Source organism: Erythrolamprus reginae, chromosome 4 (genome assembly GCF_031021105.1).
Source record: "Erythrolamprus reginae isolate rEryReg1 chromosome 4, rEryReg1.hap1, whole genome shotgun sequence".
In the NCBI taxonomy this organism is placed as follows: Eukaryota; Metazoa; Chordata; class Lepidosauria; order Squamata; family Dipsadidae; genus Erythrolamprus; species Erythrolamprus reginae.
Genome location: NC_091953.1, coordinates 65,158,594 through 65,175,618, shown reverse-complemented (window position 1 = coordinate 65,175,618; position 17,025 = coordinate 65,158,594). Strand labels below are relative to the sequence as shown.

Here is a 17,025-nt window from a genome sequence, read left to right as displayed (position 1 = left end):
AAGGGGCCATGTTGATTAAACTGCCTGCCAAAAGAGTGCTCAGAGACCCTCCCCTTGCGGAATTCTACCCTCTTCCTGAAACTTCACTCTTCTGAGAAAGGGATGGGATCCTTTCCTTCCTTTCTTCAAATTACCCTTGATTCTTTATACATCTTTCAGCTGTGGCGAGGGGGGCGTTTGCCCAGGTTCGCCTGGTGCACCAGTTGCAGTGGGACTCACTGCTCACAGTCACTCATGCCCTCATCACCTCGAGGCTCGACTACTGTAACACTCTCTACATGGGGCTACCTTTGAAAAGTGTTCAGAAACTTCAGATCGTGCAGAATGCAGCTGCGAGAGCAGTCATGGGCCTACCCAGGTATGCCCATGTTACTCCAACACTCCGCAGTCTGCATTGGTTGCCGATCAGTTTCCGGTCACAATTCAAAGTGTTGGTTATGACCTATAAAGCCCTTCATGGCATCGGACCAGAATATCTCTGAGACCGCCTTCTGCTGCACGAATCGCAGCAACTGATTAGGTCCCACAGAGTGGGCCTTCTCCGGGTCCCGTCAACTAAAGAGTGTCGGTTGGTGGGCCCCAGGGGAAGAGCCTTATCTGTGGCGGCCCCGACTCTCTGGAACCAGCTCCCCCCAGAGATTAGAACTGCCCCTTCCCTCCTTGCCTTTTGTAAACTTCTCAAAACCCACCTTTGTCGTCAGGCATGGGGGAACTGAGATATTTCCCCCGGGCCTATATAATTTATGTATGGTATGTTTGTATGTATGTCTTTTTAATAATGGGGTTTTTAAAATATTTTAAATTGTAAATTATTAGATTTGTCATGAACGCCAGCAATGCCGCCGGGCCGATTGCCGAGCAGGGGCAACGCACGGGAGGAGGCGAAGGCGCCGCCGCACCGGCCCCCTCAGGCTTCTCCGCCCGGGATGGGGCTCCTCTGGAGACCCCGTGCGTCCCTCCAGAGGAGCCCCATCCTAGACGGAGCGGCCTGAGGGGGCCGGTGCGGCGGCGCTTCCGCCTCCTTCCGCGCCCCGCCCCCGCTCGGCAATCGGCCCGGCGGCATTGCTGGCATTTCAGGCGGGCCGCCCGGCATGAGCACCGGTTTCGTGCCTCTCAGGCCGGGCAGACAAGAGGTGCGGCGCTCCCACGGGGAAAGGAGAAGGCGACGGCTCAAGCCCTTCCCCGTGCGCCCCTCCGTAAGAGCCCCTCCGGAGGAGCCCCTCTGGCGGTTGTCCGGGCAGGTGAAGGTGGCTGGGCCGCTGACAGGGACAGGCGGTGAGCGCTCGGAGGGGGCACAGCCCAGAGCGAGACTTGGCCTCCGCTGCGGCTGCTGCCCGTCTGCTTCTCTCTCCCTCCTTCCCCGCCGGATGACATGCATGGCAAAGGGGCGGGGAGAATCGGGGGGCTCAAGCCTCCTTCGGTGGTGGCGGCCGGTTTCTTATTTTTGGGGTTGCACGCATTAATCGCTTTTCCATTGATTCCTATGGGAAACAATGTTTCATCATACGAGCTTTTCGACTTACGAGCCTCCTTCCCGCACCAATTAAATTCGTAAGTCGAGGTTCTACTGTACTATTACTAATAATAAATGCACCCAAAGTTTTGCATCAAAACATCTGCTTTATAGTATTGCAGAGGTTGGTTTTAAATTGCACCAACTGTAAAGGAGGTACAGTGGAACTTCTACTTACGAACTTAATTTGTTCCGTGACCAGGTTCTTAAGTAGAAAGGTTTGTAAGAAGAATCAATTTTTTCCATAGGAATCAATAAAAAAGCAAATAATGTGTGTGTATGGGGAAACCACAGGGAGGGTGGAGGCCCTGTTTCCTCCCAGGAGATTCCTAGAGAGGCCCCACAGAGCCTTCTCCCCGCCTTTTCCGGCCCCGTTTCCTCCTGGGAAATCCCGAGAGAGACCCCACAGAGGCTTCTCCCTGCCTTTTCCAGTTACCGTTTCGGAGGCTCAGGTTTGTAAGTGGAAAATGGCTCTTGAGAAGAGGCATAAAAATCTTGAACACCTGGTTTTTATCTAGAAAGTTCATAAGTAGAGGCGTTTGTAGGTAGAGGTACCACTGTATTTGACTTCATTCTACCCCCTTCCTTGACAAATACTGTTTGTAGATGAATCATATTAAACAAAGCCAAACCAAAACACTGTTGTTGGCTAAAGCCACCCAGAGTTAGTTGGAAGATGGATGGCTATACAGTATAAGTATTTTAACTAACTAACTAGCTCGCTCGCTCGCTCGCTAGCTAGCTAGCTCGCTCGCTCGCTCGCTCACTCACTAAATAATTAAATAAATCAGAAAATCAAACAGTGTTTGTTCAAGTCAAATGCATTAAATCCAGAAGGTGCCCTCTAGTTATGAGTAAAAATAAAATAATACATAAAACAAATAACTCTCTCCTGCCTGCCTTTTCATCACATCCCCAATTAGCTGACTGTTGCATTTTATTTTATTTTATTTTATTTTATTTTACTTTACTTTATTATTTATTTTATTATGTTACTTTATATTATTTTATTTACTTATTTTATTTTATTTATTTTATTTTTTTATTGGCTAAACAATATTTGATATTGGCTTACAATATCAAAGTTAAAGTTGCCTAACAGTAAAGCCAGTTATTCTTTTATACAAGTTTTCAACTTTATCACCAACTTCTTAATAAACCCATTCCAATCATGTTCCCTCCCCAATACCAACTATAGCTAATTTGCTGATTGGATGATTGTAGTTTAAAGATTTAAAATGTGGTTATATAGATTGGTTCATTAATAGATGCAACAGAATCAGCAAAGAAGCATCAAAATAGCCAAGATGACAATTGTGGTGTTAAATGCAAGCCGATGTCCCTTTGTACCAGATTTGACATCACACCAATGTACCAAAGGAGCAAGGCTTAGATTGTAATGCCAGGTTCCTGTTTTGATCCGTTGAATTAGGACACCTCAAAGTTTAACACAATGCCTTCATTCTTTTTTCATTGTTTCCAGGTCTAAGTTTTTGAATGACAAATGGATGGCCCAGAATGGATTTCTAAACGATGTTCAGGAACATTATCCTTGGTAAGTTCAAAGTACTTGATCTGTTTTGATACTTCCCCTGTTTTCCCACTATCATCACCCAACATACAGTAGGGCTATATTAAAAGGCTTTTATTCGCAACACAGTAGAAATCTGATAGACTCTCCCAATCCTTCAATATTCATTCTGTGCCAATGAGGAGATGGCATCTGCCAACAGAAAGACTCCATAATCCTTAGAGAAAAATTAAACTGAAAAGGAAGAAATCAAATAGGGAGATTTCAACCGAGCGTTATACAGTATTTTCTTTCTTTTTTTAAAAAAACCCCTTCTGTATTGAAACCAGTTACAAGGAGAGGTGCTAAGCATTCTTTCATGGGATATGAAGCCTGTCAAATATACCTATAAGGAAGACCAGAACAGATTCTGAGTGCAGAGAAGTAACAATATATACTACTCTTTTTCCTCTGACAGGTGGTGGAATATTAAAGTCCAGAAGTTGAATCTTTCTGCTCCTCTGATTCTTCTCTCAGATGTGAACTGTCAAAAAGCAGTTGAAATCCTGCAAGAAAAATCCTGCAATCAAGCACCAGTTGTAGCAGAATCAGGGTAACTTTCTTTTTAGTGTGAGCACAGGCAACTGATGTTGGGAGGGGTGAGCCTTCATTTTTCCAAGGGTCCATTTTAACAGGCTCTTTTAACAGTAGTTCTTGAGGGTTAGGATGCCTTTGGGGGTTGAATGGCTGTTTACATGGTTCACCTAAGACCATGGGAAAAGACAAATTTCCCATGGTGTTAGGAACTAAAGCTTCTATTTTAGTGCCTTGGAACATATTTTTACAATCCGATCAATTAGGCATTTACAGTGGGGGTGTCCCTCTGACCTTCCTGCCAGTCAGCTTAAAGCTCTGTTGGGAGAATTGGCACTAGACTTATGGTTGGGGTCACCACAACACGAGGAACTGTATTAAGGAGTCGCGGCATTAGAAAGGTTGAGAGCCACTATAGAGCTTTACGGAGCAAAATAACCATTACATCCTGAAGAAGTTCAATGTAATGATTTAACAACTTCTGGGGAAACAAAAGTAAAAAAAGATAGTACCACCAAATGCCAATAGCACAATGGTTTTATCCACTTGTGCCTTGTTTCAGCAGTCACTTCCCTTCAAGATAATAAATAAATAAATACATAAATAAATAAATAAATAAATAAATAAATAAATAGTTTCTAAAAGTTTATGCCTAAAGCAATAAAGGCATTATTCTCCTAAGAGGATCCTTAAATAGATACTAAGAATGTTAGACTCAATATGGGCTCAGTCCCTGCACATGGAGAATTTGGTAGGATTCCACTTTGTTATCTTCCATGTCTGAATGTAAAAAAAATTGTTTGTTTTCTTGAAGCGTCATCTTGGGAATTGTAACTATTACCAATATCCTCTCCTCGATCCTGGCAGGAGATGCACAGTTCTCAGACCCAGTCATAAAAGTCACTTGTCAACAATTTTCAAAGGTATTTATGTTTACTTTGTTGAAAAATTCATAACGCATCAATGAGTGCATCATCTTCATAAAAGTGTCTAATGAACAAGACAAGGAAGAAACAGAAATTGTGGATGCAGTTTGAGAGCCAAAGAGGTTAAGTAAGAGAATGGGCTTATAGGGCTTAATGTGATATAGGAGGGAGAGAACTGACCCCTGAGGCACCCCACAACAGAGGGGCCTAGGAGCTGATCTCTTTCCCCCTACCAACACCAATTGCGACCAACCAGAGAGTTGGAGAAGAACCACCGTAGAACTGTGCCTCCCACTCCCAGCCCCTCCAGACGGCGCAGAAGGATACTATGGTCGATAGTATCGAAATATAGAGTATTATGAATATAGAGTACAACAGTACACACAGTTTTAAAAATGCTTTTATTAAATGAATACAAAAAGAGGAAGCAGAAAAATACATAAAGTTATAAAGAAAGAAATAAAACTCTAAGGTATAAGCCTAGCTGAGTAAACATGTGCAAATATAGTTGAAGTATCTGAGTTTAGGAAGACAGAGCACACTTATGAGTATATAGGATGTAAATTGCATTTCAAGACAGGATCTTTTCTTGGTTTTGAGAATGTCATCACCAGAACTTCATATAAATTGGGTTCTCCATGCCGAAATCATATTTGCACCATTTCCCCTCTTTCTCAGGAAACTAGGGAAGTGATAGGTGTTGTTGCTGCAGCAAACTGACTCAGAGTCCCTGTGTAAGATTTAGTTTAAAAGAGGACAATATGGGGGAGGAATTTTGAATGGTGAACTTGATCTTGGGCTCCTAGTAACCATTTGATTTACTTGATTATTTGGGATGCACAGATTAATCTGGATGACACCCTGGGAAAGCTTTCACATGTCCTGGAAAATGAACAATTTGCTGTTATACTGCATGAAGTAGAGCAATGTAAGTACCAAGGGAGGGAGTTTATATGGCATTGAGGATTTTCAGTCAGTATTCTGACTTCAGCATGAACATGCCCCATTAACCATTTTTATATGATGTGTCTTTATGATGTTGATCTTGTTTCATCCTAAGACTATATTTGAGGCACTTAAGCTCTTTCATGCTTGAATTATTGTTTTCTTTCTTCTCTCGACACACCTTGAGCTATGGATATTGTTCTGTCGGGCTCTCTGGTAGAATCCTCCCAAAAATTCACAGGTACAAATTTCAGACACACACACAAGTTTGAAAATTCAAAACAATGTTCTTTATAATGAAAATTCACTTAAACTAAGCCCTCTTTTGGTATAGCAAAGAGCACTCCTCTCCAAACAAACTGGTAATTTATACAAGTCCCTTATCAGTCCTGTGATACTTAGCTTGCAGCTGTGAGGCAATTCACAGTCCTTCTTTCACAAAGTGAAACACACTTTGCTCTGGTTTAGTTTCAAAGCAGGGAAAAATCAGCACACAAAAAGTCAGTCAGTAAAGCAGTCATGAAACGATCAGATAATCCTCCACAATGGCCAAACCCACAGGCTGCTATTTATAGCAGCCTCACTAATTACCACAGCCCCACCCAACCACAGGTGGCCTCATTTTCGTTGATAATAATCTCTCAGTTGTTGTTGCCTATGCATCACTCTCCCCATGCATGGCTGTATCATTAACTCTTGTTCCGAATCCAAGGAGGAGCTAGATAATTGATCTCCTTCTGAGCTGTCTGCCACACTATCCTCCTCTCTGTCACTCATGTCTTCTTGGTCAGAGGAGCCTTCATCATCAGATTCCACCGGGGGCAAAACAGGCCTGCAGCATGTGGATGTCTCCCCCACATCCACAGTCCTTGGGGCAGGAGCTGGGCCAGAGCTAACCACAACAGATATGATCTAGCATGTTTCACTACTGGTGCGGCAAACAAATATAGGATCTCCTTGGTATCGAATGGCCATTTTATGCTACTGCAAGCGTGCACCCTTCAGAAATGCACCCAGATTCTAGAATAGCCCTTCATTGTTATTTTGGCTTGGACTGCAAGAAAGAAACCAGACTCCTGGCTCTCCTCAGTGACTCTGCCTATTGACCTGTGCTTTCTGAAGTCCCTGTCTTGTCTTATGTGAAGTCCCTGTCTTGTCTTATGTTAACCAACTCCCCCCAGAGATTAGGACTGCCCCCACCCTCCTTGCCTTTCGCAAACTCCTTAAAACCCACCTCTGCCATCAGGCATGGGGAAATTGATTCCCAGGGGCCGTTCCCGCTTTATGTATGCCACCCCGTGAGCCACCCCGAGTCTTCGGAGAAGGGCGGCATACAAATCTAATAAATCTAATCTAATCTTTATGTGCACAGGTTTAATGCTTTTTGTGAGGGGAGGGGAATCATCTGGATTTTCACAGCTCAGATATCTATCCCTGTGATAATCATTGCAATGGTCACCTTAATAGCAATGTCTGCCCCTAATGGTCAGTGATCTGGAGATGAGGGAAGAAATTGAGCTTTCCATTCCAAACCTTTTGTGTCCCTTGGAGCATAAAACATTATGATAAATTGCAGGCTTTTCCCCTCCCCTCCAATCTGAGAGGAAAGTGAGTGAGATCCAAGGGACTACATGGAATCAATGAGGCATGTTCCTCTGTATATTTTAAGTCAGAAGTTAGTCTTAAATAAAGAGTATACTGTTGGATGCTGTCTTTTCATTCTTATTTAGAAATACATTCCTTTTCTTTTCCAGACAGTGCAAAGGGGTCCTCCTTGATGAAACAGATGGTATTTGGTGTGGCCACCGCTGTTGATCTGCTCAGCTTTATCACACCAAAGAACAAACCTCAAGATCTAAATGCATCACTCACATCTGTTTATGAAAGGACTTTTCCAGAATCAGGAAAAAATAACTATGATGTTTAACTTAATGGTTTACAATACAGCAGGGGTGGTCAAAAAAATTAAGATAGTAGCTGTGATGGGATAATACACATAAACTCCAAGAGAAGTTTCAAACACCTCATCATAGCTGCCATCTTGATTTTTTTTACTGTATCCTGCTGGCACCTTTATAATCCAGGATATTTTTTTTAATATATAAATGTGCCTTGGTTTACTTGATGTCTCCCTGAATAACAATTTTGTCAATAATCTGAGATTAAGATGATCTGAGAACAATTTTTAACAAGCTGGTATTCTGAAACATTTTCAAAATAAGTTTCTTGGAGATAACATAGCACTAAATGAAGCTCCCAGGGATGTCTTGCTGTTCTCCTATTTCTTTTGATTTTTTTTTTAGTATGTTAACTTTGATTGATAAATGCATTTCAAAATCTGTTGGCAGAAAAATAAAGTAAAAATATCTGAATGACACCCAGAACATTGACAAAGAATGGGCCTGAAGTTCTGGCAATAAGGCAAAGGTGTGGCAGATTTTTTTTCTCCAGAGGAAAAATATCTTATCTATATGGAGTGCCTACAAGTTGTATCTGTTAATACTGATCAATACAACTTTAATCTTCCACATTTTTAGTAAAAAGGGTTTCTATGTTGAGAAAATTATATCTATTTCCTCCTGATTTCAGTGTACTGTATTTAAATTCTCATTTTAATCATTGGAAACAAACATTGCATGCAGAATATAGATAGTCCTTGACTTGAGCTCAAATTTTCAATTGATAAGCAAGTCAGTTGTCAAGAGATTTCCCCCTCCCCATTTTATGATCTTTATTGACATTGTTTTTAGGTGAATCATTGCAATTTTAAATGATTATTAAGTAAATCTGGCTTCTCCATTGACTTTGCTTGTCAGAAGGTCACAAAAACTGACCACATGACACTACAATGGTCATAAATACATACCAGCGCTAAGCATCTGAATTTTGATCACTTGGCCATGCGAGATGCTGCAACACTTGTGTGAAAAATGGTCAGAAGTCACATTTTAGCGCTGTTGTAACAGTCTTTAAACAGTCATTAAACAAGTGATTGGAAGTTGAGGACTAGATGTAATGCAAGCCTATTTAACTCTACATAATTTTATGAAAAGAGGACAGTAGGAGTAAAAAAAGGGAGCCTTGCCTGAAATAACATAGAAGACAGGTGGAAAAGATATTAGTGTTAATCATAAACAACATGATAATCAATTGTACATTCAGTGAAGTTTCTCCAAATTGAATTCTACTTTCACAGTTGTGTTTTTCCTATTGTCTGGTTAGCACCATCTTCAAAATTATGGAATGTTCCTGTATAAATGGAATGGGAGTGAAGATAGGGTAATCTAAATTTAGATATACAGAGAATATTGCAAAAATGTCCATAATTTTATTTTATTTTTAAAGAAAGGCAACTTGTTAAAGAAATATTGGCTTTAGTTCTGGGGAAATTATTTAAATTTACCTCTTGGGGCTAATAATTTGATTATTTAATTGTGGGCAGATAATATTCCCGATTCCTTGATTATATTAATCATTGTCTTAGAACAGCCTTTCTCAACTGACGTGTCACAGACCCCCTCTGTTTGCTGGGGTTTTGTGAAAGATCATGATTGGAAAAGTTTTTTTTTTTAATGTTGCACTCTGTGTGAGGTTAGTTCTCAATAATGTGTTTGTTATCTCCTGGATTTTAATGTAATGCTTACTACATAAGCTATTAAACACAGAGAATTGACAGAGAGTCACTTTACTCAAAATACCTTGTATATATGACTTGTCCAGCAGCTCCTATCAGGAAATTGGCTCATTTCTTCAGAATGTTTCTGTGATTTGCAACTGAATTTAAAAAAAAACATATTAAAACAAGGGAAAAGCATATTCTTTATGGTGAAAGATAACGTAAAGCTAACATCTGGGATTTGGGAATAATGCTTTCTGTTATTGTTGTTATGCGTAATCATATACAAAGAACAAAGAAACAGAAAAAAGAAAAACTGCAGCGTAAACCAACTAGAGTAGCCCAATGGCAAGATAGGCCATAAATAAATTTAGAAAATAAGTATGATACTAATGCACATCTGCCTATCTCAGGTCTTTAGGAAGGACTCAGTAGGTGAACTAAAATGTAATAAACCATAATATTAGGCAAATCATTTCCATCTTTACTGAGAGAAAAGAATGGCATGGCAAATTTCATTTTCTGGTATCCAAAATAAAGGTTAAGTTTGCTTGCATGAAACCGCTACATCATACTGAATGGAAACTGATGAAAGTATTGTTTTGCTTATAATTTTTTTCTAATTCTAAGAGGAAAAAATACATCATAGATACTTATTGACTTTGTATTTTAGTCAACAGGGTGCTGTTTGAAATTTCAGAAAACTGGAGCAAGGTTCAATCTTGGTTCCAAAATAAAATATCATAGGTTTTATGAAAAATAGTCCAAAGTACTCTTTCTGAAACATTTCTTTTTGCAAATTTACATTGTCTGTTTCACCGGAGACATTCCTGAATGTTTTTTGAAGAAACTGCAAGAACAAGAAACTTTTCCCTCTCCTTGGCCAGCTCCAACAAACGTGAATATATATTTGTGCATACCACTATGCATAGCAAAATGTTCTGCTATACTTAAGAACAATCAGGGCTGTTGTTAAGTCAAAATCAACATTGAAGCTTGCTAATGGAATTTGAGACTATTGGCAAGGGGAGAGGAAAGAAATTATCAGCACAATTACTGAAAGCAATTTCAGTACTGTAATTTCAATTATTTTCCAATGTGTGTGTACAAAATTCACTGACATCATTTACAGGTTGCTCCATACAATAACAATGATAGTCTGATAACAGGTTTAACTCAAAAAGGCTTTTTATAGACTGCTATTTTTATGAAAAGAAATGTAATAAGTTGCATAAATTGTTTGTTGTGTGCTATTGTTGTTCCTAGTTCAAAACTTTTTAAAATATAAAATATAAATAATGCCCTGTAATAAGACAGTTTTCAAACATTAGTGTTTTCTGATTCTGCTACAGATTTATTTTTTAACAGTTTCATTAAGAGTTACAGTAAGCATCTGAAACTAACACAAGAACGTAATACAAAAACACATGAAATCATTTTAAAAATGAAGAATAACTGGAAAAAACGCCCCCTAAAGCAGAGGTCTCCAGCCTTGCCAAAGCTGGCTGTGGAACTCTGGGAGCCCACAAGTTTTAAAGCTGGCAAGGTTGGAGATCTCTGCCCTAAAGGAAATAATAAGAAAAAGAAAGTTCCCCTTTTCGTCCATAGCAATCATATACAACATTAATAATGTATCACAGTCTTTTAAAATAATTCTCTATCTCACCCTATTTTCTATAAACTTATCTCTAAACATTTAGGTCTCCTTATTAATCAGCAAAGGTTCAGTAAAAAATAACAGAAATACCTTACATAAATACTTAATTCTCCTTTCCATTTAGTTTAAATCCCTCTCCTAACATTAAAACATTGCAGAAATATTTAAAAACTATTATACATTACTAAAACCAACAATTTTTAATTTACCAGTAGATGTAAAAATAATAACATAAATGTTATAAATTTAACTTAAATTAGTGGTGTAATTTAATCTATTACACCACTAAACTCTTCCAAAAGAAAAACTATTCAATCAAGATAACCGCTAAGCAGCATCATAGATAGCAACATTATCTAAATAGTAAAATAAACCAAATTAGTTTATTTTATTATTTAAATAATGTTGCTATCTGTGATGCTGCTTAGCAGTTATAAAATAAACTAATTTGATTTATTTTATTGGTCTCCGAATGCAATTCAAAGTGTTGGTCGTTACCTATAAAGCCCTACATGCCTTAGGGCAAGGTTACTTAAGGGACCGGCTCCAGCCTCATGTATTCCAGCGACTGGTCAGAGCCCAGAGAGTCAGCCTTCTCCAGGTCCTGTCAGCTGAATAATGTCATCTGGTGGGCCCTAGGGGAAGGGCCTTCTCTATGGCAGTTCCAACCCTCTGGAACCAATTCCCCCAGGAGATTCGCACTGCCCCCATTCTCCCGGCCTTCCAGAAGGCTTTAAAAACTCACCTTTGCCGGCAGACTTGGGGCTGTTGAGCTCGAACATCCTGCCCCAGCCATCAGTTTGATTGTGATATGAATGAGTGGGGTTGTATGATTTTATAATTGGGCTTAGAATTATTTTGTTTTTGTTTTTTAATGTTGAGAGCTGCCCTGAGTCTTCAGAGAAGGCTTAATTTAACTCTTAATTATCTTTAAGTCCCAGAGATAAAATTCACCTCCCTTTTTGTTCTATCTTTGTATCTTCTCTCAAAATTTTATAATCTTCATCCAACCCATTTGTAAATTCCATCAAGGAATCCCAGTAGAGCTCTTATATTTCATTTTAAAAGTATAGTCCATATAGGTCTTTTGATACATTATTTGCATCTCCGTTTTCATTTTTAAATGATTATTACAAATGATCAAATGATCATTATTTGTAAATCCAGTACTTCCATCTCTTTCTTGTAAGTTACAATTTTTAAAGTCCACCTTAAACTCTATTTTTCTTATCTTTAAAAGAAAATAGACATCTTATGCTCTAGTAATTGATTTTCAATGGTTTTTTTTACCCTAGTCTGAAATGTAAATAAGAGGATATTTCTAATTAATTTCAATTAATTTAAAATACTTTATTTGAATCAATTTCATGTGCCTTAGAATTTAAAAACTTTTCAAAAATAACTCTAAAATCACCCTTTTGCTGCATAGTGCAAAAAAAAGGGGGGGGGGAAGGCCTTACCAGGTTGGAAACACAATTTTCAATATGTGATGAATAAAAGAATATAAATCATAAATACATTTATTTCTTTTAAAAAGAGTTGAAAATAAATTCATCCAGCAACTGTAGGTTCTGAAACTTTTTCAATCTTGAAGAAATAATAAAAAGTGACCCTCCAAAATGATTAAAATGATGAGATTTGGTTGAACCATGAGTCCATAAAATTTGTGTTTATAGCTCAGAGTGTAATGGAAGCCATAACTCCCAACTGATCACAAACAACTATAAAAATGTCAATTTCTAAAGCATATTCACAAAAATCAGCTGTTCAGAGTACATATGGACAATCTCAGATTTGAAGCCAAGCACCCAAATTATAATCATATGACCACTGAGATATGTGCAGCCATCAGAATTTGGGGAGACTGTTGTAACTTTAAACGGTCACTAAGAGACAGGTTATTAGTCGAGGCCTCTTTGTATTAGTGACACATAAGAAGATACTATGACAGTTCATATTCTGTTTGTAAACTTCCTAGAAATGCCTAATTGATCTCCATAGAAAAACATTGGAGTAAATTGGCCACCATAGCTCCTTTGTCCTTAAATGAAGAAATAAGTTAAAGCATCATGATTTTGGCATTCTGTTTCTTTTATCCGTGTGCACAGTGTGATATTTAGCTTTAAAGACTGCTTAAGATCTGTCTCAGACAAAAGGTTTGCTGTGTACCTTTTCTTGTAAAATTAGAATTTATCCTTGTTTTTTTAAAGGGCAGTTGGGGGAGATAGAAACTGTGCTATGGGAATGATACTCAGTCTTTCTTTATATGTGTAGCAAATGCAAGAAGGAGCAGCTGTTCTAATCTTAAACAAAGCATAGGCAATGAATTGAGAACCTGCACCAACAGGTAATAATTCAAATCCAGCTTATATCCCTGCAGTATTTATTAGAATACAAAGATGAATTTTATAAGGGCAAACCATGATAAATGTTGAATCAACTTTGGCCCTAGTTATATCACAGATTCTCAATGTTTCCACATTCTTGCAGAGATTTGTGATTATCTTCCTTATGACCACAGTAGGGAATCATAAAGCCCTAGGAGTTTAGCAATTGAGCTAGTTTGGCAGGTTTGCTTGCATTTTTGTCAACATGAAGAGACTGTAAGACTTTTCTCATTAATAATGTTTTGAGTAGGATCTATATCTTCTTGAAATAGCAGAAAGAACTTCTGGTATAATGACGAGTTCCACTGACAAGGGGCATTCATGGAGAGGGAGGTTTTTTAAAAAGTCAAAACTCTTGCCACGACTACATAAATGAAACTGTCCTTTTGACAGGCTTTGATTGCACAGCCAGAACTGACAGCTCCTCCGTTTTCATGTCAACCCTTGCATGCCCTCCATTTCAATTCTATTATTCTCTATGTTCTCTGGTTAGCAAGTGAGCCAGATGTTGCTTTTGAAGTCCTGCTGTAGGACAAGGCAGAACAGAGCTAGCATTATAGCAACACAGGATAAAATTGGGGTTGCCAAAGTGTTCCAAAAAAGCAGTAAATAACTTCCAAATCAAAGCGCTTTTTCTCAATAGTTATCTGGCTTTTATTACCTTTAATTATTATGAAATTATCCATAAATTAACAATTATTTAATTTATTTCTCTCCCTATTTTGTAATTGCAGTATTTTGATCAGTGGGACCAGAATGATGTCAGAAATGCAGAATTTAAAAAGAGAAAATATTAATATGGGTTCAGATACGTAGTTTGAGATTCCCCCCCCCCATGGGTAACTTCAAAAATGAAGGAAAGAGATCCATGAATGAAAGACCTCACTTGAATAACCAATGAAAAATTGCTACTATTTCTTATAGTATCAGGTTGTCATCACATCAGGATAGCCATATTTTACAGGAACAATTACAAAATGCCCAACTGGCGACTTAATGCCGGTCAGGATTTGTGGCAGGGCCAGGGAAACGCGGGCCTCGGCCTCCGCCGCAATTTGTGGCCGGGATCTCGCGAGATCTCGCGAGATCTCGGCTATGCCTTGTCATCGGCGCTTGCCGGTGATTTTGCCAGGGCAGAGCCTGGCAGCCCTATAAAAAAGGTTGCGCAGGCTCAGGGCTTCCTTTCGCCCCAGACAATGAGCAGGTGAACACCCGGCCGCCCTCCCTATCTTTCAGTGTGCTACAGGGGTCGCCCTTAGGGGGCCGAATAGGAATTTTTGGCGGTCTCTGTATTTTCTGCGACCGTTTTTTCGCCTATTCCACACTGCGGTGCGGGATGGATGGTTAGGGGGTGCTTCGCTCCCCAATTAGTTCTAATTGGCTTACCTCTGGCCATTGGGTTGGCAGGTTAGGGGCGGAAATTGGGAGGTGTTTAGCAACTGTGTGTTCTCCGTTGGGCATCTTTGGGGATGATTGGCAGACTCTCTTTTAAATCGACCTGAGCAATTGGGAAGAACCTGCCTCTGGGTCTCGCCCATTTTAATTCCCTTTCAGGGATTGGACGGTGAGACCTCCCACATGCATTGCATGGCTGGGATCCAGGTGAGGGCACGGCCCCTTCACCTGGATCAGCATGGAGCTATGCCCTATGTTGCCCCAGAAGTTTTTATTGCATCATTTCCACCCCGGAAGTATTTCAGTTGACCTCTGCGAGTCCATGTTAGGTTGAATTAAATTAATTTTAATTTAATTAATAAAAAAGACCCAGTTTTAAATCCAGCTCTGTGTCCACGTTGTTATTCCGCCTCTGCTGCAATTATCACAATACATGATAATTATTTTTGGGTGCCTTGAATTTAAGAGGGCAATTCTGTTACTCTTTAGTGAAGCTGTATCCTTTTTGCCTTGGGAGAAGGAGATACATATGGCTTAGGAAGTTCCCAGGACATGCTGCATACATGTCCATTCAAACTCTGGACCACTGTTTTCCCCTTTCAAATCCAAAGTGCTGCATATCTCAGTTACCTGGCAGCTGCTGTAAGAAACCTTTATATGTACAAATGTATTTTGTAAAAAGTGGATTTTTAAAAAATTATGGATGGGCAACATTTATTTTTCTTTTGTTGTTACCTTAAGATTGATGAATATGTGAGCATCCCAAGATATTCTTTTTCTGGTAGACTCTTTTTATTTTGCTTAAGCAGCAGCAAAGACCAGCTATTCTACACCATCACTGTGTCTACTCCTTATCTCTTAAAAAAGAGTTTCAAATAATATGTGACCATAATTACTTGCATTGGTGTCAAGGCCCTGCTGTGAGAACTGCAAAACTGCCAAGTTGCTATTCCTCTATTACAGGGGTGTCAAACTCAATTTCACTGAGGGCCACATCAGGGTTATGCTTGACCTCAGGGTGCCAGGTGGGCATGACTAATCCAGGGTGGGAATGGCCCCCACAGCCCCAAGCTCCGTTTTTGCTGGCAGGAGGCTGTCCCAGCTGAAAACAGCCTGAGAGGGTCATGTGTGGCCCTCCTAAGCTCCGTTTCCACTGGCAGAAACACCATGGGTCAGTCCTTTGCTGTTTGTAGGGTAGTCCCAGATCTAAGCAACCCCTGGATTTGGCTTGCGAGCCTTGAGTTTGACACTCCTGTTGCATTGCACTAATAAGATCCTATGAAATAGTACTTGGGAAGTGAGTGAAGGATTTTTACTAATGAATAAACACCTTGTCTACAAACTGAGCAAAATTATAGGATTACAAAGTCCATTTGATATGACCCCAAATACACTACTGAACTATAATAAATTGGCTCAGCTATCAAACCCAACGAACTTGGAAATCAGGTAAGTCTGCAGATGATGCAAATCCTTCATGTTGAAGTGCCACAGAATTCTAAATTTCTACCAGTGGAGGGTTGAAATTAGGCTGTGAGATTAATAGAGTCTCAAGCTAAATAAATGACTGCAGAAATCTGCTAGGAATGTTATAAAATAAACTAATATCTATTCACTTTGAGAGTTTAAACACTAATATTCAGAAAAGACTCAGATTCAAAAAAAGATTCAGAAAAGTTTCAAAGAGGGAAAACTCAACTCTTAGCATATTACTTATGAGAAATCCTGGATAAATGACAATAAACCAGACTTCCTTATCAAAGAGTGAAAAGGAAGATCTAGTTGGTCTACCATCTGTGCCTAAGAAGACAGTCAGATAAATCAGTTTGTAAAGTATGTAATAAATACCAGAAATCAGCATGGAATGAATATATGAAACACTGTACGTTAATATGTGTTTAGGTGTCTGAGGTATGTACTCTCTCTCTCTCTCTCTCTCTGTCTCTCTCTCTCTCTCTCTGTGTGTGTGTGTGTGTATTACACATATATACCCTGGTGTGTGTATACCAGGGTGATTCGACAAAAAAAACAAAAAACCAAACATAGGGCTGTTTCCTGGTAGAAAGCTGAGTGGAGGAAATCCTGTAGTTTAGAGGTTAAAACTGACCCCATGTTCAAATAGAGCTGGGGTGGCGCAGCAGGTAGAGTGCTGAACTGCAGGCCACTGCAGCTGACTGTAGATCTGAAGGTCAGCAGTTCAAATCTCATCACTGGCTCAAGGTTGACTCAGCCTTCCATCCTTCCGAGGTGGGTAAAATGAGGACCTGGATTGTGGGGGCAATAGGCTGGCTCTGTTAAAAAGTGCTATTGCTAACATGTTGTAAGCCGCCCTGAGTCTAAGGAGAAGGGCGGCATAAAAATTGAATAAATGAATGAATGAATGAATGAATGAATAAATAAATAAATAAATATAATAAATCCCGGTAAGGGTATGGCTAGCTGAAGAGAGCAAAAGAGATTGAAATAGATCTATACTAGTCTC

General features: G+C 39.4%; 1 protein-coding gene across 1 annotated transcript in view; it reads left to right on the top strand.

The window, feature by feature from the left end:
• LOC139167324 (cystathionine beta-synthase-like) overlaps positions 1 to 7,965 on the top strand; it is a 30,909-nt gene extending 22,944 nt beyond the window's left edge. Inside the window, exons 11-15 of the mRNA XM_070751789.1 lie at positions 2,997 to 3,068; positions 3,502 to 3,636; positions 4,432 to 4,540; positions 5,387 to 5,471; positions 7,243 to 7,965. Of these exons, the coding sequence (XP_070607890.1) occupies positions 2,997 to 3,068; positions 3,502 to 3,636; positions 4,432 to 4,540; positions 5,387 to 5,471; positions 7,243 to 7,415 (574 nt within the window). The 3' untranslated portion in view covers positions 7,416 to 7,965. The remainder of the gene's footprint in view (positions 1 to 2,996; positions 3,069 to 3,501; positions 3,637 to 4,431; positions 4,541 to 5,386; positions 5,472 to 7,242) is intronic.
• Positions 7,966 to 17,025: the final 9,060 nt, after the last annotated feature.